This window comes from Nilaparvata lugens, unplaced genomic scaffold, assembly GCF_014356525.2.
Source record: "Nilaparvata lugens isolate BPH unplaced genomic scaffold, ASM1435652v1 scaffold4618, whole genome shotgun sequence".
NCBI classification, from domain to species: Eukaryota; Metazoa; Arthropoda; class Insecta; order Hemiptera; family Delphacidae; genus Nilaparvata; species Nilaparvata lugens.
The window spans coordinates 1-26558 of record NW_024090723.1 but is presented as its reverse complement, the minus strand read 5'-3'; the positions used below and the strand labels follow the sequence as shown (position 1 = coordinate 26558).

The following is a 26558-nucleotide window of genomic DNA, read 5'->3' as shown; positions in this document are numbered from 1 at the left end:
TCAAGTAAGAGCTATCATTGGGAAGGCATAGGCATTGTGAGTCTATATCTCTTTAAGGTCTTTGATTTGAAATAGGTTAGAAGGTCTAAGCTCAGATGAGGAAGCATATATAGAGTAGTCATTAAACCAACTAAATTCAATACCTCAACCAGACATTTGATCAATATATGAAATTTATGTTTGTATGCTAAAATTATTACAAACTTTATGAGCAGATTGTACCCTAATTTTGAAATTTTTGTTTATTGTCTGCCAGGAGCTCAATTGAAACAAGTTTTTGCGAATGGATTGCAGTTCGTGAAAGATTTAACTAAATCTGATTATGTTATTGTGATGGCGGGTTCGAATGACTTTGCTGGTTATGAGCCAGGTCATCTCACCATACAGCAGGGATTGGATCAGATTCTGAGTGCGGGGTTGAACACTAATATCATTATCAGCGCAATACCCTCTAGATATGATAAGCCGCACCATAATGATGAAATTCACTTCACTAATCTGTCGATCTCGAATAGAATATCGTCTTACAATGGAACTTCAACGGTGATATTCAACAATTTCAGTAGCGTTATGCAAAGGCATCACTTCACGAGACATGGCCTGCACTACGGAAGGAAAGGAAAGCGTTCACTTGGAAAATCTTTCTGTAATATTGTGACAAATCATGGACTCTTGAAACATGCTCCTTCCATGCCAATGGAAATTCATAAATGTGTTGACGAGGACGTGATAGTCCGAGACCCTGACTGCGCGACTCCAGCTTCAACCTCATTGGCTGTAGAACATTCCATCATTGATCTTGATGGAACACCTTCCAGTGTTCGACTTGGAGAGTTGAATTTCCACCGAGTGAGCGACGATCTCCACACTCCTACGTCCAGAGTTTACTCAAGAACTGTTAATTCTTCCAATCCTGATACTAGATCAAATAATGAAAATAGTTTTTTAGGTCTCTCTCAGTTCCTATCAATGAACAATTCCATTTAAATGATCTTAATGATCTTGATTCTCCTACTCTCTCCTTATTCTTTTGCAATGTACAGTGTCTAGGTAATAAAGTAAATGAAATAAATGTAATGAATAGTATTAAGGATAATAATTATGATATTCTCTGCTTAACTGAGCATTGGTTGAAAGAGAATCATTTGGAACTGGTCAATATAGATGGTTTTGTGATGACCTCTGCCTTTTGCAGAGTTAAATTCAAGAATGGAGGTGTTGTTATTTTCATTTCAGACAAATTTGTTAATGATTTCAAAGTAATTGATGTATCAGCTTATAGTAAAGAAATTCACCATGAATTTGTTGCTATTAGGAGTAAGAAATTAAAAATTATCATCATAACACTCTACAGATCACCTAGGGGTGACTTCAACCTTTTCCTTGATGCATTGGATAGACTTATTATATCTTTAACTAAATACACGCAGGATTATCATTTTATTATAGGAGGTGATTTTAATGTAAACATACTGTCTATTGATCCTAAAAAATCCGAGTTGGTAAATTTTCTCAAATCTCATAATCTGTATCTGACCAACTTTGAGACAACAAGAATGAATTCTTGCTTGGACAATGTTGCAACTGACCTGCGCCCCGGTTTGTTCAAGGTGGCTGTTGAGCCGGTGGTCTTGGGCGATCACGATGCCATATCTTTCAGAGTGAGATCCAATACGAATATAAGTGGGCATACTAATTCAAAAGATGAAAAATCTTATAGTTTCAGACCAATAACTGCTATAGGAACCAATCAATTATTGTCTCAACTATGTACCATCCACTGGCCGAGCATTCTAATACACGAAAGGGCTGAGAATAATTTTCAATTATTTTTTAATGAATACCAAAATTATTTTTATCATGTTTTTTTTAAATAGGTCCTACTGAGTTTTAGGTTATGTACGTCTATTGTGGTTTACTGCTTATACAATTTCCAAGTATAGGCTACTTACTTCTGACTCCATTTTAGTATTTTATATTGAAATTTAGTTTTATTATTGATAATTGATATTGGGCTAAGACAAAATGAGCTACTTACCAAACTATTATAAATTAATTGAAATACAGCCAAATGGGGAGTTACGATACCATAGCACAGAATACATACAGAAGGATGACTTCCAATCTAATAATGCACTTTACATGGCACCAAGACCAACTTGAGTGCACCGAGACCGCGCCATCTTTATAGAAATTAAATTTACCGCTTAATATTTAGAAACACTCAAATCCAAGAATTGCTACTTTTGTTCTTATTTTTAAAACATACCTTGAAATTTATCAATTCGAATCAATACATCATGTGATATTATGAAAAGTTGATTTATTCAGTGATTGGAAAAACTTTCATAAATTCTGATACAAGCTAAATTTCGACAAGGCGACAAAGTTGGACAGCTGATGTAATATGATGGAAGCAAAGAATGAAGTAACTTATTTGCATGTAAGTAGTATTCGTTTAAAATTTAACAGCTGACTCATCCCTACTAATAGTATCTCCACTGTATCACCTATTATAATTGTATTGACAGTGCAAAGTCAGGTCTAAGATTCAAGTCGACGGTTTGGCATTTCTCTTGCAAATGCATCTCGGGTTGGCAAGCCTGGCTTGCACAGTATGGGTGTATTGTGTACCGGCTCTGTGGATTTTCAAGTAACTTGTTGATATTTTACATACAATACATTAATATTCTAGCATGAGTGAAGTCAGTATTGATAAGTGTTCGATTTTGTGTTTTGGAAGTGTATAATACCGTGAGTAGAATCTGCATTTAACTGTAAAGCGTTTGCATCTCTTGTGGAAGAACTTTTAAACGCCATTTTTTCAGATACAGGAAGGATTCCCAATTTTAACGGTTCATATTTACACTGTATCTCTCTATTCAATCTCATTGATCAACTTGTTGCAATAATAATTTACTGTATCGTTGAACTGTGATACAGCAGTGATACCAACTGACGTAATTTTGGTTGTTTTCGTTATAAGCGCAACTTGTAACTGACAATACAGTATCATATAACCTGGATGAGCAGCTCTCTCTAGTTCTCAAAAATAATAGTTGAATGATGATTGATTATTTACTGATCATTATTAACGAATGATAAAACTTTATCATCCGTTGCTCTCTTTTCAAAGTTGTTTTGCTTTTTGACAACTGCCTGATAACAACTCCTGAAACATTTTATTCGAACAATAGTCAACTTTCCGTCATCGTTAAATAGTTCAATTGTTATTATTCCGATTCTCAATCACTTTTCCACCCTCTTTTCCCGTCTCTGACAGGGGCTACCTTTCCATCCTGCCTTGAAAGCCCTCTAGGCACTTATTTTCCCTTCTATATAATTTCCTATATATACTTGGTATTATAATGATGTCACGGAATAAACGTAATATTTTTAAAAATCAGATGGAGAGTAATCTCAACAATTTAAAGGAGGGCTTAATTGACAGTACAGTGATTGAGATTGCCGTCAATCTACATGCGAGTTTAGAAATCATTTCGGAGAAGTTTTCCATAGAGGCGGTTATAGACTTAATACCAGTTGTCACGACATTATTGAGTAAATATGACGCTGCAATAAAAGTCAACAGCGATCTGACAAAAAATTTAACGGATATGGCAGCTGAAATTATGACTCTGGAAAAATCACTTCTAAAAGAGAAAACGAATAGGAAGTGTGATTTCGATGATTCGATTTGTAATGAAGAGAGGGCTGATGCTGAAATCAGAGAGCTCAAGGAAAAGCTTAATTCAGAGAATGCGACTGTCAATGAGTTGAAACTAGAAATTTCATCGAAAGATGCTATTATAAATATTTTAGAGAGAGATGCACGGCAAGCAGCTGACATGATTAAAAATTTGGATTACGAGTTACAGTTATTAAAAAAGACGAAAACTATTCCAACAGAGTTCAAGACCCCCAAGTCAACTTGTAGGTCTGGATCATCAATAAGTTCTGATATCTATGGTGTGGAAACATCAAATCGTTTCTCTTTGCTTCAAGATAACAATGGCGAGTCACTCCAACCTGTTGATGGGCATAGATTCAAAGTGAGAGCTCACGTGCATAGAAGTGACTCTCATTCTAAGAAGCCGAATTCCATGAAATCATCCTCCTTGTCATCAAAGAGAAACCGGATTGTGGTCCTTGCTGATAGCCAGGGGAGAAATATGCAAAACTTTATGAGCAGATTGTACCCTAATTTTGAAATTTTTGTTTATTGTCTGCCAGGAGCTCAATTGAAACAAGTTTTTGCGAATGGATTGCAGTTCGTGAAAGATTTAACTAAATCTGATTATGTTATTGTGATGGCGGGTTCGAATGACTTTGCTGGTTATGAGCCAGGTCATCTCACCATACAGCAGGGATTGGATCAGATTCTGAGTGCGGGGTTGAACACTAATATCATTATCAGCGCAATACCCTCTAGATATGATAAGCCGCACCATAATGATGAAATTCACTTCACTAATCTGTCGATCTCGAATAGAATATCGTCTTACAATGGAACTTCAACGGTGATATTCAACAATTTCAGTAGCGTTATGCAAAGGCATCACTTCACGAGACATGGCCTGCACTACGGAAGGAAAGGAAAGCGTTCACTTGGAAAATCTTTCTGTAATATTGTGACAAATCATGGACTCTTGAAACATGCTCCTTCCATGCCAATGGAAATTCATAAATGTGTTGACGAGGACGTGATAGTCCGAGACCCTGACTGCGCGACTCCAGCTTCAACCTCATTGGCTGTAGAACATTCCATCATTGATCTTGATGGAACACCTTCCAGTGTTCGACTTGGAGAGTTGAATTTCCACCGAGTGAGCGACGATCTCCACACTCCTACGTCCAGAGTTTACTCAAGAACTGTTAATTCTTCCAATCCTGATACTAGATCAAATAATGAAAATAGTTTTTTAGGTCTCTCTCAGTTCCTATCAATGAACAATTCCATTTAAATGATCTTAATGATCTTGATTCTCCTACTCTCTCCTTATTCTTTTGCAATGTACAGTGTCTAGGTAATAAAGTAAATGAAATAAATGTAATGAATAGTATTAAGGATAATAATTATGATATTCTCTGCTTAACTGAGCATTGGTTGAAAGAGAATCATTTGGAACTGGTCAATATAGATGGTTTTGTGATGACCTCTGCCTTTTGCAGAGTTAAATTCAAGAATGGAGGTGTTGTTATTTTCATTTCAGACAAATTTGTTAATGATTTCAAAGTAATTGATGTATCAGCTTATAGTAAAGAAATTCACCATGAATTTGTTGCTATTAGGAGTAAGAAATTAAAAATTATCATCATAACACTCTACAGATCACCTAGGGGTGACTTCAACCTTTTCCTTGATGCATTGGATAGACTTATTATATCTTTAACTAAATACACGCAGGATTATCATTTTATTATAGGAGGTGATTTTAATGTAAACATACTGTCTATTGATCCTAAAAAATCCGAGTTGGTAAATTTTCTCAAATCTCATAATCTGTATCTGACCAACTTTGAGACAACAAGAATGAATTCTTGCTTGGACAATGTTGCAACTGACCTGCGCCCCGGTTTGTTCAAGGTGGCTGTTGAGCCGGTGGTCTTGGGCGATCACGATGCCATATCTTTCAGAGTGAGATCCAATACGAATATAAGTGGGCATACTAATTCAAAAGATGAAAAATCTTATAGTTTCAGACCAATAACTGCTATAGGAACCAATCAATTATTGTCTCAACTATGTACCATCCACTGGCCGAGCATTCTAATACACGAAAGGGCTGAGAATAATTTTCAATTATTTTTTAATGAATTCCATAATCTATTTGAAATTTTCTGCCCTATAAAAACTAAAAAGCCTTCCTCTGATAGAGTTAAAAAGTGGAATCAACTCTCACCTGCTTTGAATGGTTTAAGGAATACAGTACTGATTGCTTATGATAAATACAAAAATAGTAGGTCAGAAAATGAAAAACGCACTTATATCAATTTAAAGAAACTATATAAATTAGAACTTAAATCATTCAAGCTCAACTCAAATGTCCGGCGTATTGAATCAGCGAATAATAAGTGCTCAGCTGCATGGAAAATTATTCGGAAATGCTCTAATCCACCTCCTGATGTTAGTACATCTATCTCTCCTGATACATTCAATCAATACTTTCTCAAATCAGTAGAACAAATTCACAGGAGTATTGACTCAACGGATGTTCTAGCAGAGGATTTACTATCTCTCTCTCCAGGAACTGATTGTAGATTTGAAATGAAAGAGGTCTCGGTTGTGCAGGTTCTAGGTATTGTCACAAAAATGAAATCGTCAAATAGTAAAGATATATATGACTTGACCAGCTCACTGGTAAAAGAAGTAATTCAACCAATCGTTGCACCATTAACAGCTTGTTTTAATTCTTGCATAAATGAAGCAGTTTTTCCAAAAATTCTGAAACATTCTAGAACTATTCCTATATACAAAAAAGGTTGCAAGAAACAACCTGAGAACTTCAGACCCATATCTGTTCCACCAATATTCGGTAAAATTTATGAATATATCATTTCCATTCAACTCTATGAATACTTTGAGAGCAACGGCCTGCTTACCACTGCACAGTTCGGTTTCAGAGCGGGTAGATCAACCATAGATGCAGTTGGCTCGCTTGTAGACGACATATTAGACTGCTTCAATTCAAAGAACTATGCAGGTTTAGTCCTGTATGACCTGAGTCGAGCGTTCGATGTTGTCCAACATGAAATTTTATTGAAAAAATTGTATTATTTAGGTGTGCAAGGGAAAGCTCTTAAACTGTTGCAATCGTACCTGAGTGATCGTAGGCAGACTGTAAATGTTAATAACGAATTCTCCAAGTGTTGCATTGTACGTCATGGTGTACCACAAGGATCAATACTAGGACCCTTGCTATTTCTGATAATGATGAATGATATTGATTATTGTACCAAATCTAAAGTAGTTTGTTATGCTGACGACACATCTATGTTTTCTGTAGATACTGATATCCTGGCTCTAAAAGAAAAAATGTCGAACTGTCAGGATGAAATGAGCATATGGTTCAGGGCAAATAATCTACTTCTTAATAGCAATAAAACGCAACAAATAATTCTGGGGTTGAGGCAAATTGATAAAGATAATTTAAAATGTGTGAAGATTTTGGGGATATATCTAGATCAAGGATTGACATGGGGCGCACATATTGATCACGTTTGTTCCAAGCTGAGCCGAGTTTTTTATTTTTTGTTACAGTGTTTATTTTCCGTCCTCATAGATTCTATTAGATTAAACGGAACTTGACAAACACATATGATCATCATGTGTATGATAAGTTATGTTCAATCTAATAGAATCTATAAGGACGGAAAAATAAACATTTTGTTAATAACTTTGGTGTAAACACAGCTTAACACTTTAACAATAAGTTTGTCACTTCAACAATAAGAAACAGTTATTTTGTCAATATTTTGAACACAGCAATTCTATTTAGAGAAATAATAGCCTGTTGTATTAGGCTACATACAGAAATGTTTTTGCAAGTCACATTATGTTTCTTCTACATCAGAATAATTATCTAATATTACAATTAATATTTAATTACAACTAATGTAGTAATATTTATCTGATAAACAGTCTTTTCTCAAATAGTCTCTCCTGTTTATCATTTGATCAGTCTTCAAAGAGATATCACAGTTATTTACTGCTGAATCACTGATATATTCCTGTGGGAAAATCACGAAAGTAGTTTGGCCCTTCTACAGAATCAATTCAATTTGCTAGCATCAATTTATTTCAAAACAAATAGAGTAGAAATGTTGTATGAATATAGAATTACTATTAATATAGAATCAGTGGTAATTATTTACAAGGTTGAAATTTTCTCACTTGAAGCCACCTTCAAGTAGGTACTCTAATAATCAAAATAGCCTATAATAAACTAACCTAGAATACATTTTTTTAATTTTAGCTTTTATATTCTTTATAAATATTATATAGGCCTATATTATATGTTTTGAATGTATCCTAAAACAAGAATACAATAAATAAACTATAATAATCTAATCTAGCTAATTTTTTGGGGTTTTCTATAACTATTACATAATATATAACCCAGATAAACTAACCTAATTTTTTTGTGTTTTATAATTTTATTAATTTTTTGGGGTTTTCTATAACTATTACATAATATATCACCCAGATAAACTAACCTAATTTTTTTGTGTTTTATAATTTTATTATTTTTTGGGGTTTTCTATAACTATTACATAATATATAACCTAGATAAACTAACCTAATTTTTTTGTGTTTTATAATTTTATTATTTTTTGGGGTTTTCTATAACTATTATATAATATATAACCCAGACAAACTAACCTAATTTTTTTGTGTTTTATAATTTTATCAATTTTTTGTGTTTTATAATTTTATTAATTTTTTGGGGGTTTTCTGTACTTGTTAATATAATATAACCTAGATAAACTAACCTAATTTTTTTGTGTTTTATAATTTTATGTATTTTCTGATGGTTTTATAATAATATATGAAAGTAATGCCTATAATAAATAACCCAAACCTACTCTATTTTTTTAAATTTTTACTTTTCTGGTTCTTATAATATAGGCCTATATAATATATATTTTTGAATGTATCCTTTAACAACAATATATTTCATAATAATACAAGAGTAATGCTTATAACTAAAATATAAATATTTTTTTTCAATTTTAACAGGAGATATGACGATGTGTGAAGCGTTGTCTGAAGGCTGATGAGGCTGGAGAACTGGAGGATGATGAGGAAGGGAATGCAGACACAGGGGAAAGAGGCAAGCTGAGGCTGGAGAGGCATTTCGAAGGAGACAAAGGCTGTAGTGCTAAAGATGCAAGTAAGTACTGGAGCAAGGAGTTTTTATTATGAGTGATTCATTCAATCATTTCATCAATATGAAATTTGGATTTTTATGAGAAACTGTTTTTTTTTTTAATTTTGTAGATACAGTGGAAAATTATGATTTATAATTAATTTGGAAAATACTAATGTCAAAAATATATCTAGGGTGAAGTGGGGTTTGATTATAAAATGTAAAACGGGATGATTTAATTATGATGATGATGATTATAATAATTGAAAGATAAAAACATTTGTAGCTAAGAAACATTGAACTCTGATAATAATAGTTATCTTACAAGAATAAGTGAAAATCTATGTTGTTTCTTTGAAACCTATAAAGTGTCTTAAGACAGTCCATGTTCTACTGTACAAAGATGGATGGAAAATATTTCATTGATTGATAATGCTTGATTGACAGTCGTGGAGAGCAGCACACCTTCTTCACTTCAATTATTTTCAAAATTATTACCCTGCCACATAAAATTACATTGCAATTCTGCTTATTTTCAACAAATTTCTATTAAAGCTCTCCTATTTTTCAAGTCTGTAGATCAACAATACTTGTGTCTTGGCTCAATGTATCGATGGATCAATAAAACATTATTTTTTATACAAAAGATGGTTCTGAATAAAAAATGCAGCATTGAGAATGTGAGATAAATAGAAACAGGAAGTGATTTAAGCCGATAATTGACCATGTTCCAATATTTATTCTATTATATTTCAATTACTGCAATTATTTGGTTGTTAATTTTATTTTTATATTCATATTCATAGGTGGAAGAGGAGTCTTAAAAGCAGCTGATAAAATAATGTTTTATTTTATGATTTTAAAATTCTAAAGATTTGTTTTTTTTATATCTTAGTATCTATATATAAGTGTAAGTCCTATTATCATACATAGCTTAGTCAGGACTTATAATGTGAAATTTATCAAATTAGGATTTTTTATTCTATCAACCCAGTTTTATTTTTGTACTTTTCGGATTGTGTTAAAGTAGCTACACACACATCGATTTTATGCATACGATTCTTTGCCGTCCTTATAAATCCTATTAGATTGAACGGAACTTGATAAACATCATCTTCTAATCTAATAGAATTTATAAGGATGGCAAACCCAAAACTTTGTACGTCCAAAAATCGATGTGCACAAGGACTTGAAAGAATTGGTTATAGGGGATGTCATTGGCTGGTATAGAAGACAAAAGATTTTTGAAAAATATGTATCTAAACTTCTTAAATGAAGCAAAGAGACAATAAATGTATTGAGCCTGTATAGAGCGGTGGATAAATTAATGTAAATTACTTTCAGACCTGTACTATTTATTGAAGAGGAATAATTAGGAAATTACAGAAATAATGTACCTAGTTGAATTAGGATCATTGAGCAACCTGGAAGGGAATACAAGTCATTTTTTTATGAAAAGGAAGAAGCAGGGAGCTAGCAGTCCTAGAGTTATCTGAATTTGTAAGTGAATTCTCAAATTATTCATTGTATGTTGGTTGGAACAAACTGTTCATTGTCGACTTTGGTCAACAGCTAAGAGAATTGACCTTGACCATAGTAAAAACCTCTGAACCACTCAGAAAACCACAACAAAACCCTCCCAACAACCGCCACAGCTTGAGCCAACAACTGACCAACATATTCAGATTTTTGTCAACAACTTACAATAGGTGATCCCTTGTTGGGGGGGGGGGGTTAGTAATAAACAAACGGTGTCATTTCAATTATAAAAAAAATCTTGTGTTGGGGGGTTGGTATACTGTATTTGAGGTATTCAGGGGGGGGGTATAAATGTGGGGTATTCAGAGCGGGTGGTATTGTACTAAATTTGAGGTATTTAGAGGGTCTTTGGGCATGGTGTGGGGGGTGGACAAATTTATTCATTTTTCATTTTCAAATACTTACCTTCAAAAACAAATACAAATACCTTAACTGGCCCACACATGTGGCCTCTGACTCAAGGCGGCCTCGGGCGCCTCAAGGCCGCCTTCAGGCCTCAGACTCACAACATGTGTGGAGCCGATACTTACGTCACATTCAACTATATCTCGTCACACTACACCTCTACCACAACTCGTAGACAAAAACCCAATCACCCAAAAACCACAGAGAATTCAATTCTCCATCTTCATAATCATCATGATAATACAGCAACGACCAAACTGTAGAAATTCCTCCCAGAGAATAACTTACAAGTCAAGAATGAACCAGTCTGTTCCAACCAACATACAGATTTTACTGTACCCTAAAAAATCCAGTTTTATCTGTGTAAAGCAATGGATTTATAGACAATGACTGTACCAGAAATTTATCTGAACCCTCCTCCATTCTTCAAAAAGAATTCCCTGCCTTGGCCATCAAAAGACTGATGTTTTGAAAAAAAACAGACTTATCAGTCACTCAAATAAACTTAGCTGAAATAAGTAAACCTGCCCCAGGAATGCTCAATGGTAATTCAACTAGACATGATTTAAAGAAATAAATTTTGGTTGCCGAATCATCCTCCTTGGGTTGATTATATAAAAACTGTCTATGAAATATCCCTGATAATTAAACCCTATATTTAAGCCAACATTTATTTTTTTTTTTTTTGGACGAATTGACATTAAATTATCTAAAATGAAAAATGTCAGTTCAAACTCTATAATAAATAGAAATTGTGAGCTCTGAAACAATCTCGACCTTTAAAAAGATAAAACTATCTACTGTGAAAAAAATAAAATTTCCCTAAATAGTCGAATACCGGTATATGAACAGTTTTATAATAAGATGGAAAAATAAATATTGAGGGGAGAATTAGGGTTAAGTCGAGGTCAAGTCGTGGCCAGTCGGTCAGTGGTCAAGGTCGAAGGTCAAGATTGTACCAGAGCTTTCATTTTCCACTTGAAACAGTATTGGAGTTTGAAGACTTGAAACTGCAATTTAGCTACAAATAAAATCCTGCTCTAGTTAATCAATCACATTGTAGGCCTAATGATGCCAAACCTCCAATGTTTGACCAAGTTTCAATAATTCTAAATTAATTCATTGTATGTTGGTTGGAACAAACTGTTCATTGTCGACTTTGGTCAACAGCTAAGAGAATTGACCTTGACCATAGTAAAAACCTCTGAACCACTCAGAAAACCACAACAAAACCCTCCCAACAACCGCCACAGCTTGAGCCAACAACTGACCAACATATTCAGATTTTTGTCAACAACTTACAATAGGTGATCCCTTGTTGGGGGGGGGGGGTTAGTAATAAACAAACGGTGTCATTTCAATTATAAAAAAAATCTTGTGTTGGGGGGTTGGTATACTGTATTTGAGGTATTCAGGGGGGGGGTATAAATGTGGGGTATTCAGAGCGGGTGGTATTGTACTAAATTTGAGGTATTTAGAGGGTCTTTGGGCATGGTGTGGGGGGTGGACAAATTTATTCATTTTTCATTTTCAAATACTTACCTTCAAAAACAAATACAAATACCTTAACTGGCCCACACATGTGGCCTCTGACTCAAGGCGGCCTCGGGCGCCTCAAGGCCGCCTTCAGGCCTCAGACTCACAACATGTGTGGAGCCGATACTTACGTCACATTCAACTATATCTCGTCACACTACACCTCTACCACAACTCGTAGACAAAAACCCAATCACCCAAAAACCACAGAGAATTCAATTCTCCATCTTCATAATCATCATGATAATACAGCAACGACCAAACTGTAGAAATTCCTCCCAGAGAATAACTTACAAGTCAAGAATGAACCAGTCTGTTCCAACCAACATACAGATTTTACTGTACCCTAAAAAATCCAGTTTTATCTGTGTAAAGCAATGGATTTATAGACAATGACTGTACCAGAAATTCATCTGAACCCTCCTCCATTCTTCAAAAAGAATTCCCTGCCTTGGCCATCAAAAGACTGATGTTTTGAAAAAAAACAGACTTATCAGTCACTCAAATAAACTTAGCTGAAATAAGTAAACCTGCCCCAGGAATGCTCAATGGTAATTCAACTAGACATGATTTAAAGAAATAAATTTTGGTTGCCGAATCATCCTCCTTGGGTTGATTATATAAAAACTGTCTATGAAATATCCCTGATAATTAAACCCTATATTTAAGCCAACATTTATTTTTTTTTTTTTTGGACGAATTGACATTAAATTATCTAAAATGAAAAATGTTGGGGACTTGTAATCCTTTCTTATTTATTAATATTATTACACCATCCATTGATGCATTGAGCTAAGACAAGTCGTGTTATGCACGACTTCAGTAATATATTTTATTTCTATAAATAGGGCTGAAATTCTATTACATTGAACCAATAAAAATAATTTTATGATACCATGAATTGATAACAATGAAAAACTATTATTTAAACTTTCGTCAAGTGAGGTTTGCAATCTCCCTGTCTGTCCATCAAGCATAGTCAATCATAATAATTAAATTATAAATTGAATTTAGAAATTTAAATTAGTAAAAAATTATCATTATCATCATAATCACATAAATTAATGGATGAATTTAAAATAGGATAAATTTATGAGGTTATATAGTGTACCTGTGTAATAAGCAGAAGTAATTTAATTTTGAGTATGGATTGAATAAACAATTAAAATGAAATGAATTGATGTTTGTCACTCACCCTACAGACACTGCCCTCCTCTGCTGAGTAACTCCTTACATTTTTTATTAACCCCCAAGCCTTTGTCTCTTTTAATCTATTTAATGGAAATTGTCCTGTAATTCCAGTGCTTCCTCTATTGCTGCGTCAATTTTCCCCTGCAGTCTGCGGGGAATTTTGAGTGCTTTAAGCGATTCCTTGGATTTCCTATGCTGTAAACAAAAATCAAACCTTGATTAATCAATTTCATCACAATGAAAATCATTACCATCTATTGTATTGTATTCATTAAGATTTGCTCCATTCTCATTAAGAAGGCTTTCACAATTCTGTCTGATAAGGCTGTGCAAAGGCTAAAAATAAACTTTCTACTCGTGATATTTTTCAAAGTTTTTTGATTTGTATATCATCCAGCTATCAAAATGAAAAAGTTTTCTCAGGAAAACATTTTTTTCTGATCATTACTTTTTGAGATATGAGCGCCTAAAGTTTAAATTTTTGGGACAGAACATTTCAAATTCGGTAAGAGATAAATCCATGTGATTTAGAGGATGGATTCTTCATGTTATTGTTGATCTAGTAAAACAAACATTTTCTGAAAATATCAATTTTTAAGATAGTTATTCAATTTACTAAAAATAACTCAACTAAAAGTTATTTTTGGTTGAATAACTTTTCCAAAAATTGATATTTTCAGAAAATTTTTGTTTTACTAGATCAACAATACCATGAAGAATCCATCCTCTAAATCTCATGGATTTATATCGTACCGAATTTGAAATGTTCTCTCCCAAAAATTCAAACTTCAGTCGCTCTTATCTCAAAAAGTAATGATCTGATAAAAATGTTTTTCTGAGAAAGCTTTTCCATTTTGATAGCTTGATGATATACAAATCGAAAAACTTTGAAAAATATCACAAGTAGAAAGTTTATTTTTAGCCTTTGCACTGCCTTAAACCCTTGCAACACGGGTGCGAATCGCATTGGCGACGGCAGCGATTCCAACCATTTTCCCTCTGCCGTCACCGTCATGTGGTTTGCAACAGTGTGCGCAATGTTTCTTTCAAGTATGTATTGTAAGCATATTTGTGATTTCTTGTTTGAGTCAAGAATGTGAAACAAGTGAAAATATTATACTATGGCTCTATCCCGCAGCTTTTACACAGACATTAATGTTGAAAAAACAAATTTGAAAAAATCAAGTGGCACTTGATGCTGCTGAGTTATCTCTAGTCAGATTCAAGTTATAAAGTGAGCATCTGATCAGCATTGGTCTGTAAGCAGACTAAGCATAGCTCTATCCATTTCCAACTCCACACAGTTGTCAAACTGTTTCTAGACTATGTACAAATATAAACTACCAAAAATTACTTCATCTCAATAATGAAAATGTATCATCAAAAAATTTAGATAAATATATCTTCTTGGTGGAATTAATGTAATCCAGATAGAAATGATCGTTATTGAAAATAATCAACAGTTAATATCTTGTCCGATTTACCGGGATGACTTGAATTACAACCATTTACTATAGAAGGTGATGAAAAGTGGCAACAATGATTTCCTTTCATTTCCACTGTCTTTATAACATGAATCTCACTATAGCTGTTCCATTACAATCTATCTCATTCAATTCTATTCTAATTGTATATGATAACTCAATATGTATTATACAGTGTTTTCATCAAGTATCGCACATTCAAATAAACGTGTCTGTAAAAAGTGGGAGTTTTATATTTTTTCAATGCTGTTTTCAATCACGAGCTGCTTATTATTAAATCACTTTTTTGCTTTTAATAAGAACGACTAGCAGGCAGATTTTTTCAATAAATTAATTTATTCACTTGTTTGCTAGTCGTTCTTTTTAAAAGCAAAAAGTGTTTTACATTATTGTTGTGTAGCTACTGCAAGATAGCATCACTATATATGTATAAAACAAATGAACATTCATTTAATATGTACAGGTTACAACATACAACATATCTGCACTATTGTTTTCTGTCCAGTAATGTAGGCCTAATTATGTCATTTTCCCAAGAGCAACTAGTGTTCCTTCTTGAACATTATTCTATCAGTATTCAATGCCTCAAGATCTTTTTCTCCGGTGGGGTTGATAATAATAATTATAAGTATTAATAATACATATCAGTATATATATTATTAAAAGTTTCAACAAAATTTGATAACATAAGTTCAAAATGTCTGTCATGTTCATTAAAACGTCAGAGTTGACCCCAAGGGAAAAAATCTATAGGCATTGGATACTGGTGAGAAACTGTTCAGAAAGGAATACTCCTTGCTCTTGGCAAAACCACATGCTTACATTATCCTACTCAAAACAATATGTACTGAAGACCTGCTGTAACATGCAAATGTTTTTACATTGCGATTTTATACATATCTTTCGGTAGCCACACAAGTAATTTAAAAGCCCCACTGTTCACAAACATGTTTATTTGAATGTGGGCGACTCAATGAAGGCACTGTATTATCATAAAATGAATATAATAGCTTGATAATTTAATTATTGTAATAATATTAAAAATTAATATTTCATGATATTGTAATAATCAAGTACTGCCTTATTGTAATTTCTGTAATATTTACTAGGAAACAGTTGTTTAAACTTACATTTAGGACCCACTCCCTAAGGGTGTTCCTGAGACCCTCAGGGGTGGGATTTTCCGGGCGCTCGAACGGGGCCAAATAAGTGGCCCCAACCCATGACCGCCGCCCGTCGGCCAACCATTCGACGTAAAATTGCCGGCGAAGTACTCCATTTTCAGTTACTGAAAATAAACATAAAAAAAACTTGAACATCTTTTGTTTTGTTATAAAAACAGACTTGAAAATTTTGTGAATTGAACAACTACAAGACTTAACCTATTTGGGACTATGAGTAAACTTATCTAAATTTGGGAGAGAAATAGCAAAAGGTTACCTTATTTTTCTCTCCCCATCATTTTGATGATGTACTTATTGTATGAATCAATAAATAACATAGAGCTAGAGTGTTTTATGCATTCAAATAGGAACAGATTTGAACTGAAACAAGCCTCTCCTGGTTCATTTGTATTTTGTAATTATTGTACAATAGAAGAAGAAGAAGAAGAAAAAAATGCTTTATTGAACAGTATTTTCATACAATGCAATGAAATTTGTAACACACATTTACGGCTTGATACTTTTTGATCGTCAGCCGGAAAGTCGGTAAAATGTTGAAACTAGTGACAATAACAATGAAAATAAATCAATATCAAGCAATAGAGATGACTATAACTTGTAATAATCGAAAACACAACAAAAATCTGAGAAAAAAAGCATAAAATACCTGGAGAAATAAAACAATAAGAAAAATAATAAATTTCAAATAATGCTAGTACTGAACTTATTCTAACAAATAAAATCTAACTTTTTCTTTACTTTGTTAAACTAAATTCAACAGTTTGTTTGCTCTCAAATAAAACCTCTGGAAGGTGGAGGACTCATGAATTTGACCTATTGTAGATAAATATTTTTCCCCAGAGCATGACAAAAATACCCTACCAGTTAAAATCCTGGACTAGTTCTCGCCTATATCTCCAAGCGTCCCTACAATAAGAAGCTAATCTCTTCCAATCTAGGCCATTCATATAAGACATAAATACTTCTCTAGAGAGTACCGCCGCCCCTAACCATTTAATTCTCCATTCCTTCAAACATGGGCATCGCCCAACAAAGTGGAAAACGTTCTCAATTTCTTTTAAATTACACATTGAACAAGTATAGTTCCTATCTGACACCCATGGCTTATAGTTCAAATCGATCAGCTCGCCTCTCGCTTTAAACACCCATCTCATCACCCACAAATCACAATTATTCCTCTTTATGTAATTGTTCTCACCCAGTTGTAGGTTCAATGATCTATACAATGAATGGAAATGGCCTGCTTGTGCGTCCTGTAAGAATTTGTCCCTGTGAATTATGCCCAAGCCTGAGAGAATTTTCTTAAATTTATTACTCCAATTAATATTGTCATTATAACTTATCCCTATATCATTACACAATTTTCTCCAATCTTTAAACCAGAAGACTCTCTTTTTATTACTTCTTCCACTAGAAATCTTGGAAGTCGACCTTCTTTCATTTCCATAACTTTTGTAATATAGTTGTAATGCAACCTGAGACAGTACTCAAAAAGAGGTGACAGTTCTGTCTCAATAAACAACATGTAGTTTGGGGTGTTTATAGGAAGCGAGAACACTTTCTTAATGGAAAATCTCTGAAATTTTTCTACAGTATCATACTGTCTATAGCCCCATACTTGAGCTCCGTAACACAGAACTGCCCTTGCGCAAGCTTTGAACCATTTACATTTAGCTGTGAAATCTATATTATCACTATTTAAAAGACCTCTCCAAGCCAAATTCACCGCAAGTTTAGCCTTATCTGATTTTTCTTTCAAATGAGCTTCAAAATTCAATGTTGGTGTAAGAACTACCCCCAAATATTTGTATCTATTTACACATTCAATCTGCTCATTTTTAAATGTCCATTTCTCACACCCAGCTAGTTTTCCTCCATTCCTGAAGACCATTATTTTTGACTTATCTAGATTTACTTTAAATTCCACATTTCACAGTACCTTTCTAAATTATTTATCATGTACTGAAGCCCTACTGGAGAGTCAGAAATCAAAGCTACGTCATCAGCGTACAATAAGACCCGAATCCTCTTACCATTATCAATAGTCCTCCACCCAGTTCATCATTTAAATCATTTAAAAACAAAGAAAATAGCAAGGGACTCATTAAGCAGCCCTGTCTCAATCCTGATTTAGTTTGAAAACGTTGTGAGAGACCCCCCTCTCCAGACCGTTGAGTGCACCATACTCTAGCAGAAGTATCCTCATTTAACGCTCTCAAAATAGCCAACATTTTTGTTGAGAGGCCCATATTACTAAGCTTATATAATAGAGATTTTCTGTCTATTGAGTCAAATGCGGCTGAATAATCCACGAAAAAACAGTATAATTTACCTCTTTTTTTAGCTAACTGAAGACTAGCGATAGATGATAAGGAAAATATATTATCAATAGTAGAGTATCCCCTACGAAATCCCGCCTGAAACTCGTTAGTACGTTATTTTCCTCCACCCAGTGATTAAGTCTATTTAGTATTAACCCTGCAAAAATTTTGAAGAATGCTGTTAAAAAACTGATACCTCTGTAATTACCTACTACGTTGCTCTCACCTTTTTAAAAATCGGAAAAATAATGGAAGACTTGAAACTACTTGGGACCCTACCTATTGTAAATATTGTATTGTAAATATTCAGTAATCTATCTAGCATATTGGGCGGCGCATTCTTATAGAACTCAAAGGGAATTTGATCTTCTCCTGGCGCTTTGTTATTTTTTACTGATTTTAAAAACTATATTCAACTCATCCAGACTGAAGTCACTATCTAATTTAATAATACTCTGGATAGTCATCCATTTCATAATTATTGTACAATATGAAATGGATGACTATCCAGAGTATTGTTCAAGTAGATCATTTTGATAACTTACTTTTCTGTTTAAAGTATAGGCCGTCCTCATCGACCGCCACCATTGCAGGCCAATAGGGCTGTTTCCCCAGCCGGCCCCACATCAGATTACCAACAACTGAAATTTTCAGACAGAATTTTCAGAAATGAATTACCGAGTTTTCAGTACATTTTTGATCATTTCTAAAAAAAGGTCAAACACCTGCTACAGTTAACAAATTGAATTATTAGCCTACACTCTTTATACTGAATGCTACCTAGTTTCATAAATCAAGGGGCTTTCACGTTTCATCGAATGTATAGTTTGTGTAAAATAAGTTGAGACTTGGCCCTCCATCCGGAGAAATTACAAGGTTGCCAAATCGTGTAAAATTGCAACTTTCTCAAATTTCCAATTCAACATCAGAATTGGATGTAGAATATCATCCCCGATATCCTAGTATTGCTAGAAAAGTTTCAGGGCTAAAGGATTAAAAGGAAATTTAATTTTTATTATAAAATTGGAAACATTGCGAAAATTTGTTTTTCTATTGAATATCACTTTTGTCAGAATCATGGGGCGTCGTAATGCCTAATAATTTTATATCAAATTAACGGGGAGAATGTCTCCTTCCTATTGGTGTCTGGATAATTTTTATCCGACCTAAAAATCGTACTTTTAAACCACCCCCACCCCCTTAGCACAGGGGGATATGTTTACCTCCTTACTACCCTGAAGAGAACTGCGGGGTCAAAAATTGTCTCCCAAACATTTCCCTCTACACCCTTTTTTGAGCATTCATTGCCTGGACTAGTAAATCAATCAGATTAATTTCAAAATTGTAGGTGACTTTTTTGAACTTGGAATTATGTGTAAATTGAATCATGAACTCTTTATGAATATTTCATGAATACTTACTATCAACGGGGGGTGGTGGTGGGAGGACTGGAGGTTCACGATCAACCTCCATCTCTGCTAGTCTCCTCATTGGTTGCCTTCTCTGTCTCTGTCTCTGGCGTTCCTGATGCTGCAGTTCAAGTCTCTGAAGCTCTTCTTCTGCTCTTTCAATTTCCAAACTAAAAATAAAAACAAAAGTATGAGAACAGGAGCAGGAAAATACTTGAAACACCCGGATGCACAAAAATCTGTTAACTTTTAATCACAATTAAATGCCACAAGAACTAATCAGAGAAGCCCTGTTTTCTCAAGAAACCTTATCTGATTGGTTCTCTTGGAAAATAATCATGATTAAGATTTAACAGGCTTTTGTGCAACCGGGCCAAAAATTTAAAAATACAAAATTAAACCAACGAGATTTAGTCCAGTCAATATAGACATAAAAAAGGGGTGTGCTTGTAATATATATTGTAGTTCTGATTTTTTAATATTATTATTTGGATACATGAGAGAAGTCCAGAACAAATTTCTTCATGCAAAATTTCCTTGTGCTAGATACAGGGAGGCCCAAAAACCTGAATCCAGTAATTGGACGGAAAAATTTGCTATCGCCTTTTTTTAGATAAAAAAATTCTGAATGGAATGAGATCATTCGGAATTCTCTATCTCTAATGAGTATTGAGCTATGATTTTTCAAAAATGAGTAAAATTATAAGAAAAAATCAATTTTGATGAATTTTAGTTTTTGATCAACAATATCTCCCATTGTTACCATTTAGATGTATAATTTAAAATATATTTGGGCGTATTTTTGTGCTCTACAATCTGAGATCAGGTAGAGCGCTCTATCTCATATAGATTTTCAGGTACACCTGACAACAATGTTCCTTGTGTATTGTGAAAAACACCTAATTTTTAGCTTCAACCATCATCACCAACTAAATTTAAATTGCTCTTACATTGATATTTCGCACAATGAAATGAGCTCATTTGGTTTGACTTATCACTCACTGACTGAAGTTCTGGATGTTCTCGTGGATTGAATTAATTATTTCCAATAATTAATAGGTAGGCTCCTTTTCGTCACTGCTGGGCTAACGTGTGATCCAGATTTTTATAAGTTTCTTTCGAATTAAGCTATTTTTATGGGAATCTTTACAATTACGAACTCCTTGACAGCACTGAGTTCACAAACAATAACATTCAACAAACATACATTACATTAAAAAAGGGTTTGGCTTAATAATTCGTTAAAAAATTTTTAAAAGGGATAGAAAAGACCCTAAACTCCATGTGCATCCTCTCGGGTGGGATCTTAAGCCAGAAGAAAAAGGTTTTCAGAAAAATTTGCTTCTTCCTAGAATAATTCTATAAGCTACTCTCTGATTGGCCTTCAATTAATAGACTCAATACAATGGTTGCTTGGGAATCAGGGCTTCCTCGGCTTTTAATAGAAAAAATTAAATAAAAGAAGTTTTTATACAGATATGGGGTATTTATCTTAAATTGAATTCATAAATAAATCGTAACATATGATTTTAATAGATAATACATTTTGTTTTTATATGAGTTTTTTATACTCTTGATTTATCATGCTTTTTTAGATTATAATAAATATTTATACAGAAATAATAGTTATTTGTATTTCTACACATCGACTTCCTTTAGTATACATATATATCCTTTATGAGAGTGAATTTTATATGATTCAACCGGTCATATGGGTTGATCGAATAATCAGCTGATTCATTCAGTATTGGTTCGGATAATTATCGATTTATCCAAGATCGACTAATTCTTTTCAAAACGTAAACAAGTAACTCTAACCTCAATGTTCATGCATTTTATTTTATTTTTATTTTTGTAATCCGCCAATAATATTATGCCGCTTTATAATTTTTTGATCTTACCAATGAGTTCTCAATTATAAATCACAATAACATTTTCTTATCGTTGTTGATAATGCTATTACTCCTAATCACTAATAATACTTGATTTGAGTGATTTACTCTTTAGATAGGTCTAACCTTCTTTCCAATTTTATAGTTCTATTACATTTTATTGGCTCATTTAGAAATATTTGGTGGTTTCAAATTACCACGTGACACAAAACGCCCTCTGATTTCTGATTTAAAACGACAATTCGAGAATATAATATAAATTTTATGATCCAGTTGTTTTGGATCAGAAATCATATATGTTACAAAGTCTGCTAATAACTCTACTGAGAATCTTACCTCCTAACAATTCAACAACATAACAACAATAAATAAATTCAATTCAAATACATACGCCTTACATCGGCCAATCTCCTTCTACACACAATACACAATATAAACTATCTCCTCCTCCATACATAAATAAATCTTTTTTCTAATCACGCTCTGCCCTCAGGCCAGAGCACATTTGAATGTTGGTGCAAAATCATTGCCAACCTAACAAACTGATAATTCTCCGACTTGCAGAGTATAACATATTTCTCCTCAACATAGAACAGTGACTTGTACATTTTCATTTCATTCTCTTGCAGAAATTGGGCTTTGTTTTCATGTAATGGATATTTTAAAGATAATCTTTGGTAGGTTTTACAACACGAACTTCTTTCCTCTAATACATTGAGACTTGGGATTAATGCTTTTGGTGGTAACTATGCGGTTTGATCATTTGGCGGATAATTTTAATGATTTTCTTAATAGTTTATACATAAATAATAATAATATAATATTTCTATAATATCTCTACATGCAATTCACATTTATATGACACTTGATCTTCTTATTCGGGGTATCAACTTTGATGATTTAATAGGCATTGACTATTCTGGTGTTCGTAGTGTACAGCTGGTTTACGTTGGCTTCGGCTTGTCACTTGTCGCCATCTTGATGTTTCTTCCTGCTACATGAAGGTAAGTTGGCTTTTTAACATTAGAAGTTATTATTCTCTTGTTTCATCAATAAGAAGGTGTTAAAAAATGGTTTCTAAATTTTTATTTCTTTATTTTCAGGTGTTGTTGTTCGAAGTGGATACTCGTCTGCGAAATAAGTGTGTTGCCTGGTGTTGTTGGTACGTATTTGTTGACAGGTAGACCATGAATCCAAATATTATTGTTTATATTCTTATCGCTTATTGTCTCGATAATACGGTTTGAGATTAGAAATATTTTCCCACCAAGTTAAATTTGGTTGCTTTCTCATACAACTGAACGGTATTACGTTCAGTACGGCTGCAATTTTGTATGGTCCAGTATAAATATGGAAGAATTTTCTGGTAGTTTTTTTCAATGCATTGATAATCTATGGCTTTTTAAAAGTATTTCATCTCCGACACTGTATTTAAATTGCTTGGATTATTATCATGATAATGCTTTCGTGAAGTCGCTGACCTTTCTAATCTCTGTTGTACAATGTGACAGATGTCTAGGTTAGGATGAGTTAAAGCATTCGACGGTGGGAAATCTATTAACTTTTCAATAAACATTTTATTTCTTTCTCCGAAAATAACCTCTACTGGTGTATATCCTGTGTTTTCATTTATGCAATTGTTGAAACATTCTTCCAAGAACGGTAGATATCTAACCCAACTTTGTGTTTTTCAGCACAGTACGCCTCATGAATCGTGAGATTTCTGCCATGCGGCGCTCCACGGGGTTCGAACTAGGAGAATATGTGGAAGTTCGAGATTTTTATATCAGCCAGGTCAAGTATTCTTTTCCATGGTTTGCTACAAAAATATGATGCATTATCTGATAGGATGCGCTTAGGTTTTCTACTGCGGAGTCCACTATTCACTATGCAATTTGCTAGGACTTCCCCTGTTAGTTTACCGATGGGAAAGAACATGGTGTATTAGAGAATGTGCATGTTAATACGAATATATATTTCTTCCCATGTTGTGCTAGGGGTAGAGGACATAAATGTCGGCTGACTAACTCCAATGGGGCGGTCGGCAATATAGGTATCATTGCTCCCTGACTTGATATTTTAAATGTTTGGTTTTTGACATAGGTCGCATGCTCTTAACACTTTGACTACCTTTTTGTGCATACCTTCAGATAACAGGCTTCTTTTAGTGTACATATCGTTTTCTTACTCCAAAGTGGCCAATTCTCTCATGTGTTTCCTAATCACTTCTTCCGCTATTTCCTTAGGTATTACGATTCTCCAATTATAACCTTGTGGTGTGGTGCGGTGAAATAGGAATCCACGGTATCGCGTGTACTGTCGCGAAATAATTGAAAATGAATAATTATCACAGGCTTTGCTAATATTCACAATATGAATTTCAAATTCATAATATATTATATTTAATACTGGTACTTAGACTTCCAATCAATATAAAATTCTGCAGATAAAAACCTGTTCGGTCTATAAGTTTGATATGGTATATTTTGTTTAATAAACAAAATAATATTTAATAAATTAATATTCGAACATGAGATCTCAGGGCTTTTAATATGAATTTGGGCAGTGCATGGAAGTAAGCTTCCATATAATAAATAATTTATAAAATGTTCTTGTGAACTATGTGATTTGTTCAACACGTGGTGACTTTTTATTTTAAACTAATTAATGGAATAGCGCTTTTTTATTATTATATTACCCCACTGAACGTAGACAAATGAGCTCATTTGGTTTGACTTATCACTCACTGACTGAAGTTCTGGATGTTCTCGTGGATTGAATTAATTATTTCCAATAATTAATTAGGTAGGCTCCTTTTCGTCACTGCTGGGCTAACGTGTGATCCAGATTTTTATAAGTTCTTTCGAATTAAAGCTATTTTTATGGAATCTTTACAATACGAACTCCTTGACAGCACTGAGTTCACAAACAATTAACATTCAACAAACATACATTACATTTAAAAAAGGGTTTGGCTTAATAATTCGTTAAAAAATTTTTAAAAGGGATAAGAAAAGACCCTAAACTCCATGTGCATCCTCTCGGGTGGGATCTTAAGCCAGAAGAAAAAGGTTTTCAGAAAAATTTGCTTCTTCCTAGAATAATTCTATAAGCTACTCTCTGATTGGCCTTCAATTTAATAGACTCAATACAATTGGTTGCCTGGGAATCAGGGCTTCCTCGGCTTTATAATAGAAAAAATTAAATAAAAGAAGTTTTTATACAGATATATGGGGTATTTATCTTAAATTGAATTCATAAATAAATCGTAACATATGATTTTAATAGATAATACATTTTGTTTTATATGAGTTTTTTATACTCTTGATTTATCATGCTTTTTTAGATTATAATAAATATTTATACAGAAATAATAGTTATTTGTATTTCTACACATCGACTTCCTTTAGTATACATAATATATCCTTGTGAGTGAATTTTATATGATTCAACCGGTCATATGGGTTGATCGAATATCAGCTGATTCATTCAGTATTGGTTCGGATAATTATCGATTATCCAAGATCGACTAATTCTTTTCAAAACGTAAACAAGTAACTCTAACCTCAATGTTCATGCATTTTATTTTATTTTATTTTTGTAATCCGCCAATAATAATTATGCCGCTTTATAATTTTTTGATCTTACCAATGAGTTCTCATATTATTAAATCACAATAATACATATTTTCTTATCGTGTTGATAATGCTATTACTCCTATCACTAATAATACTTGATTTGAGTGATTTACTCTTTAGATAGGTCTAACCTTCTTTCCAATTTTATAGTTCTATTACATTTTATTGGCTCATTTAGAAATATTGGTGGTTTCAAATTACCACGTGACAATGCAAAATTTCCTTGTGCTAGATACAGGGAGGCCCAAAAACCTGAATCCAGTATTGGACGGAAAAATTTGCTATCGCCTTTTTTTAGATAAAAAAATTCTGAATGGAATGAGATAATCGGAATCTCTATCTCTAATGAGATTGAGCTATGATTTTTCAAAAATGAGTAAAATTATAAGAAAAAATCAATTTTGATGAATTTTAGTTTTTGATCAACAATATCTCCCGATTGTTACCATTTAGATGTATAATTCAAATCTCTTTGGGCGTTTTTGTGCTCTACAATCTGAGATCAGGTAGAGCGCTCGATCTCATATAGATTTTCAGGTACACCTGACAACAATGTTCCTTGTGTATTGTGAAAAACACCTAATTTTTAGCTTCAACCATCATCACCAACTAAATTTAAATTGCTCTTACATTGATATTTCGCACAATGATATAAGTTCATGAGATTATGTTATATGAGAATCACCCGTTAGATGCACTTAATTTCAGTATTACCTAGAGGAGAGGCTGGCATATGGACACCTCAAGGATCAAAATTTCAATCACTTATAACTGTTGACACAATGTTCGGATCTCATCGTACTACACTTCATTTTTTCAGCTCGTCAAGGCGGTTCAAAATCATGCATCATAAGTCAAATTCGGTCAAAAATTGGAAAATTTGTCGATACTTACTTTTGTTGTCGGATCTCTCCGATCTTCGGAGAGGAGCCTGTGGATGTGCATTCACAACACACCTTCTCTTGGGAGGTCTAGGTGCATCCTCTTCCTCCTCACGCCTCCTCTTGGAGGATTGGCACGTGAAGTGCTTGCCATCTAGAAACAAACCGACAAAAACTTATGAAAGCTGGAGCAGTAATGAAGGGCTAT

At 33.5% G+C, this 26558-nt stretch overlaps 1 protein-coding gene and 1 long non-coding RNA gene across 2 annotated transcripts; one reads left to right on the top strand and one right to left on the bottom strand.

Moving 5' to 3' along the window:
• The first annotated feature begins 7301 nt into the window (after nucleotides 1–7301).
• LOC120355754 lies at nucleotides 7302–11897 on the top strand. The gene is made up of 2 exons (XR_005573830.1): nucleotides 7302–7910; nucleotides 8741–11897. It is a non-coding gene; the product is annotated as an uncharacterized LOC120355754 (long non-coding RNA).
• Nucleotides 11898–13073: 1176 nt separating this feature from the next.
• On the bottom strand, nucleotides 13074–26371 carry LOC111053122 (histone-lysine N-methyltransferase, H3 lysine-36 specific). Its single transcript, XM_039444421.1, has 5 exons — nucleotides 26364–26371; nucleotides 19952–20109; nucleotides 19076–19171; nucleotides 16156–16313; nucleotides 13074–13736 (listed from the first exon to the last, which is right to left on the bottom strand). The coding sequence occupies exons 2-5, from the start codon at nucleotides 20019–20021 to the stop codon at nucleotides 13626–13628; spliced, it is 435 nt and encodes a 144-aa protein (XP_039300355.1). The 5' UTR covers nucleotides 20022–20109; nucleotides 26364–26371; the 3' UTR covers nucleotides 13074–13625.
• Nucleotides 26372–26558: the final 187 nt, after the last annotated feature.

Bases quoted from the DNA above. Each gene is read 5' to 3' on its own strand.
- LOC111053122 (XM_039444421.1), bottom strand. From the start codon at position 20,021: ATGAGGAGACTAGCAGAGATGGAGGTTGATCGTGAACCTCCAGTCCTC. The intron at 19,172-19,951 runs GTAAGTATTCAT...TGAAAATTTCAG, and splicing joins ACCACCACCCCCCGTTGATA to TTGTTGGTAATCTGATGTGG. The intron at 13,737-16,155 runs GTAAGTTTAAAC...TTTTGTTTACAG, and splicing joins TTAGGGAGTGGGTCCTAAAT to CATAGGAAATCCAAGGAATC.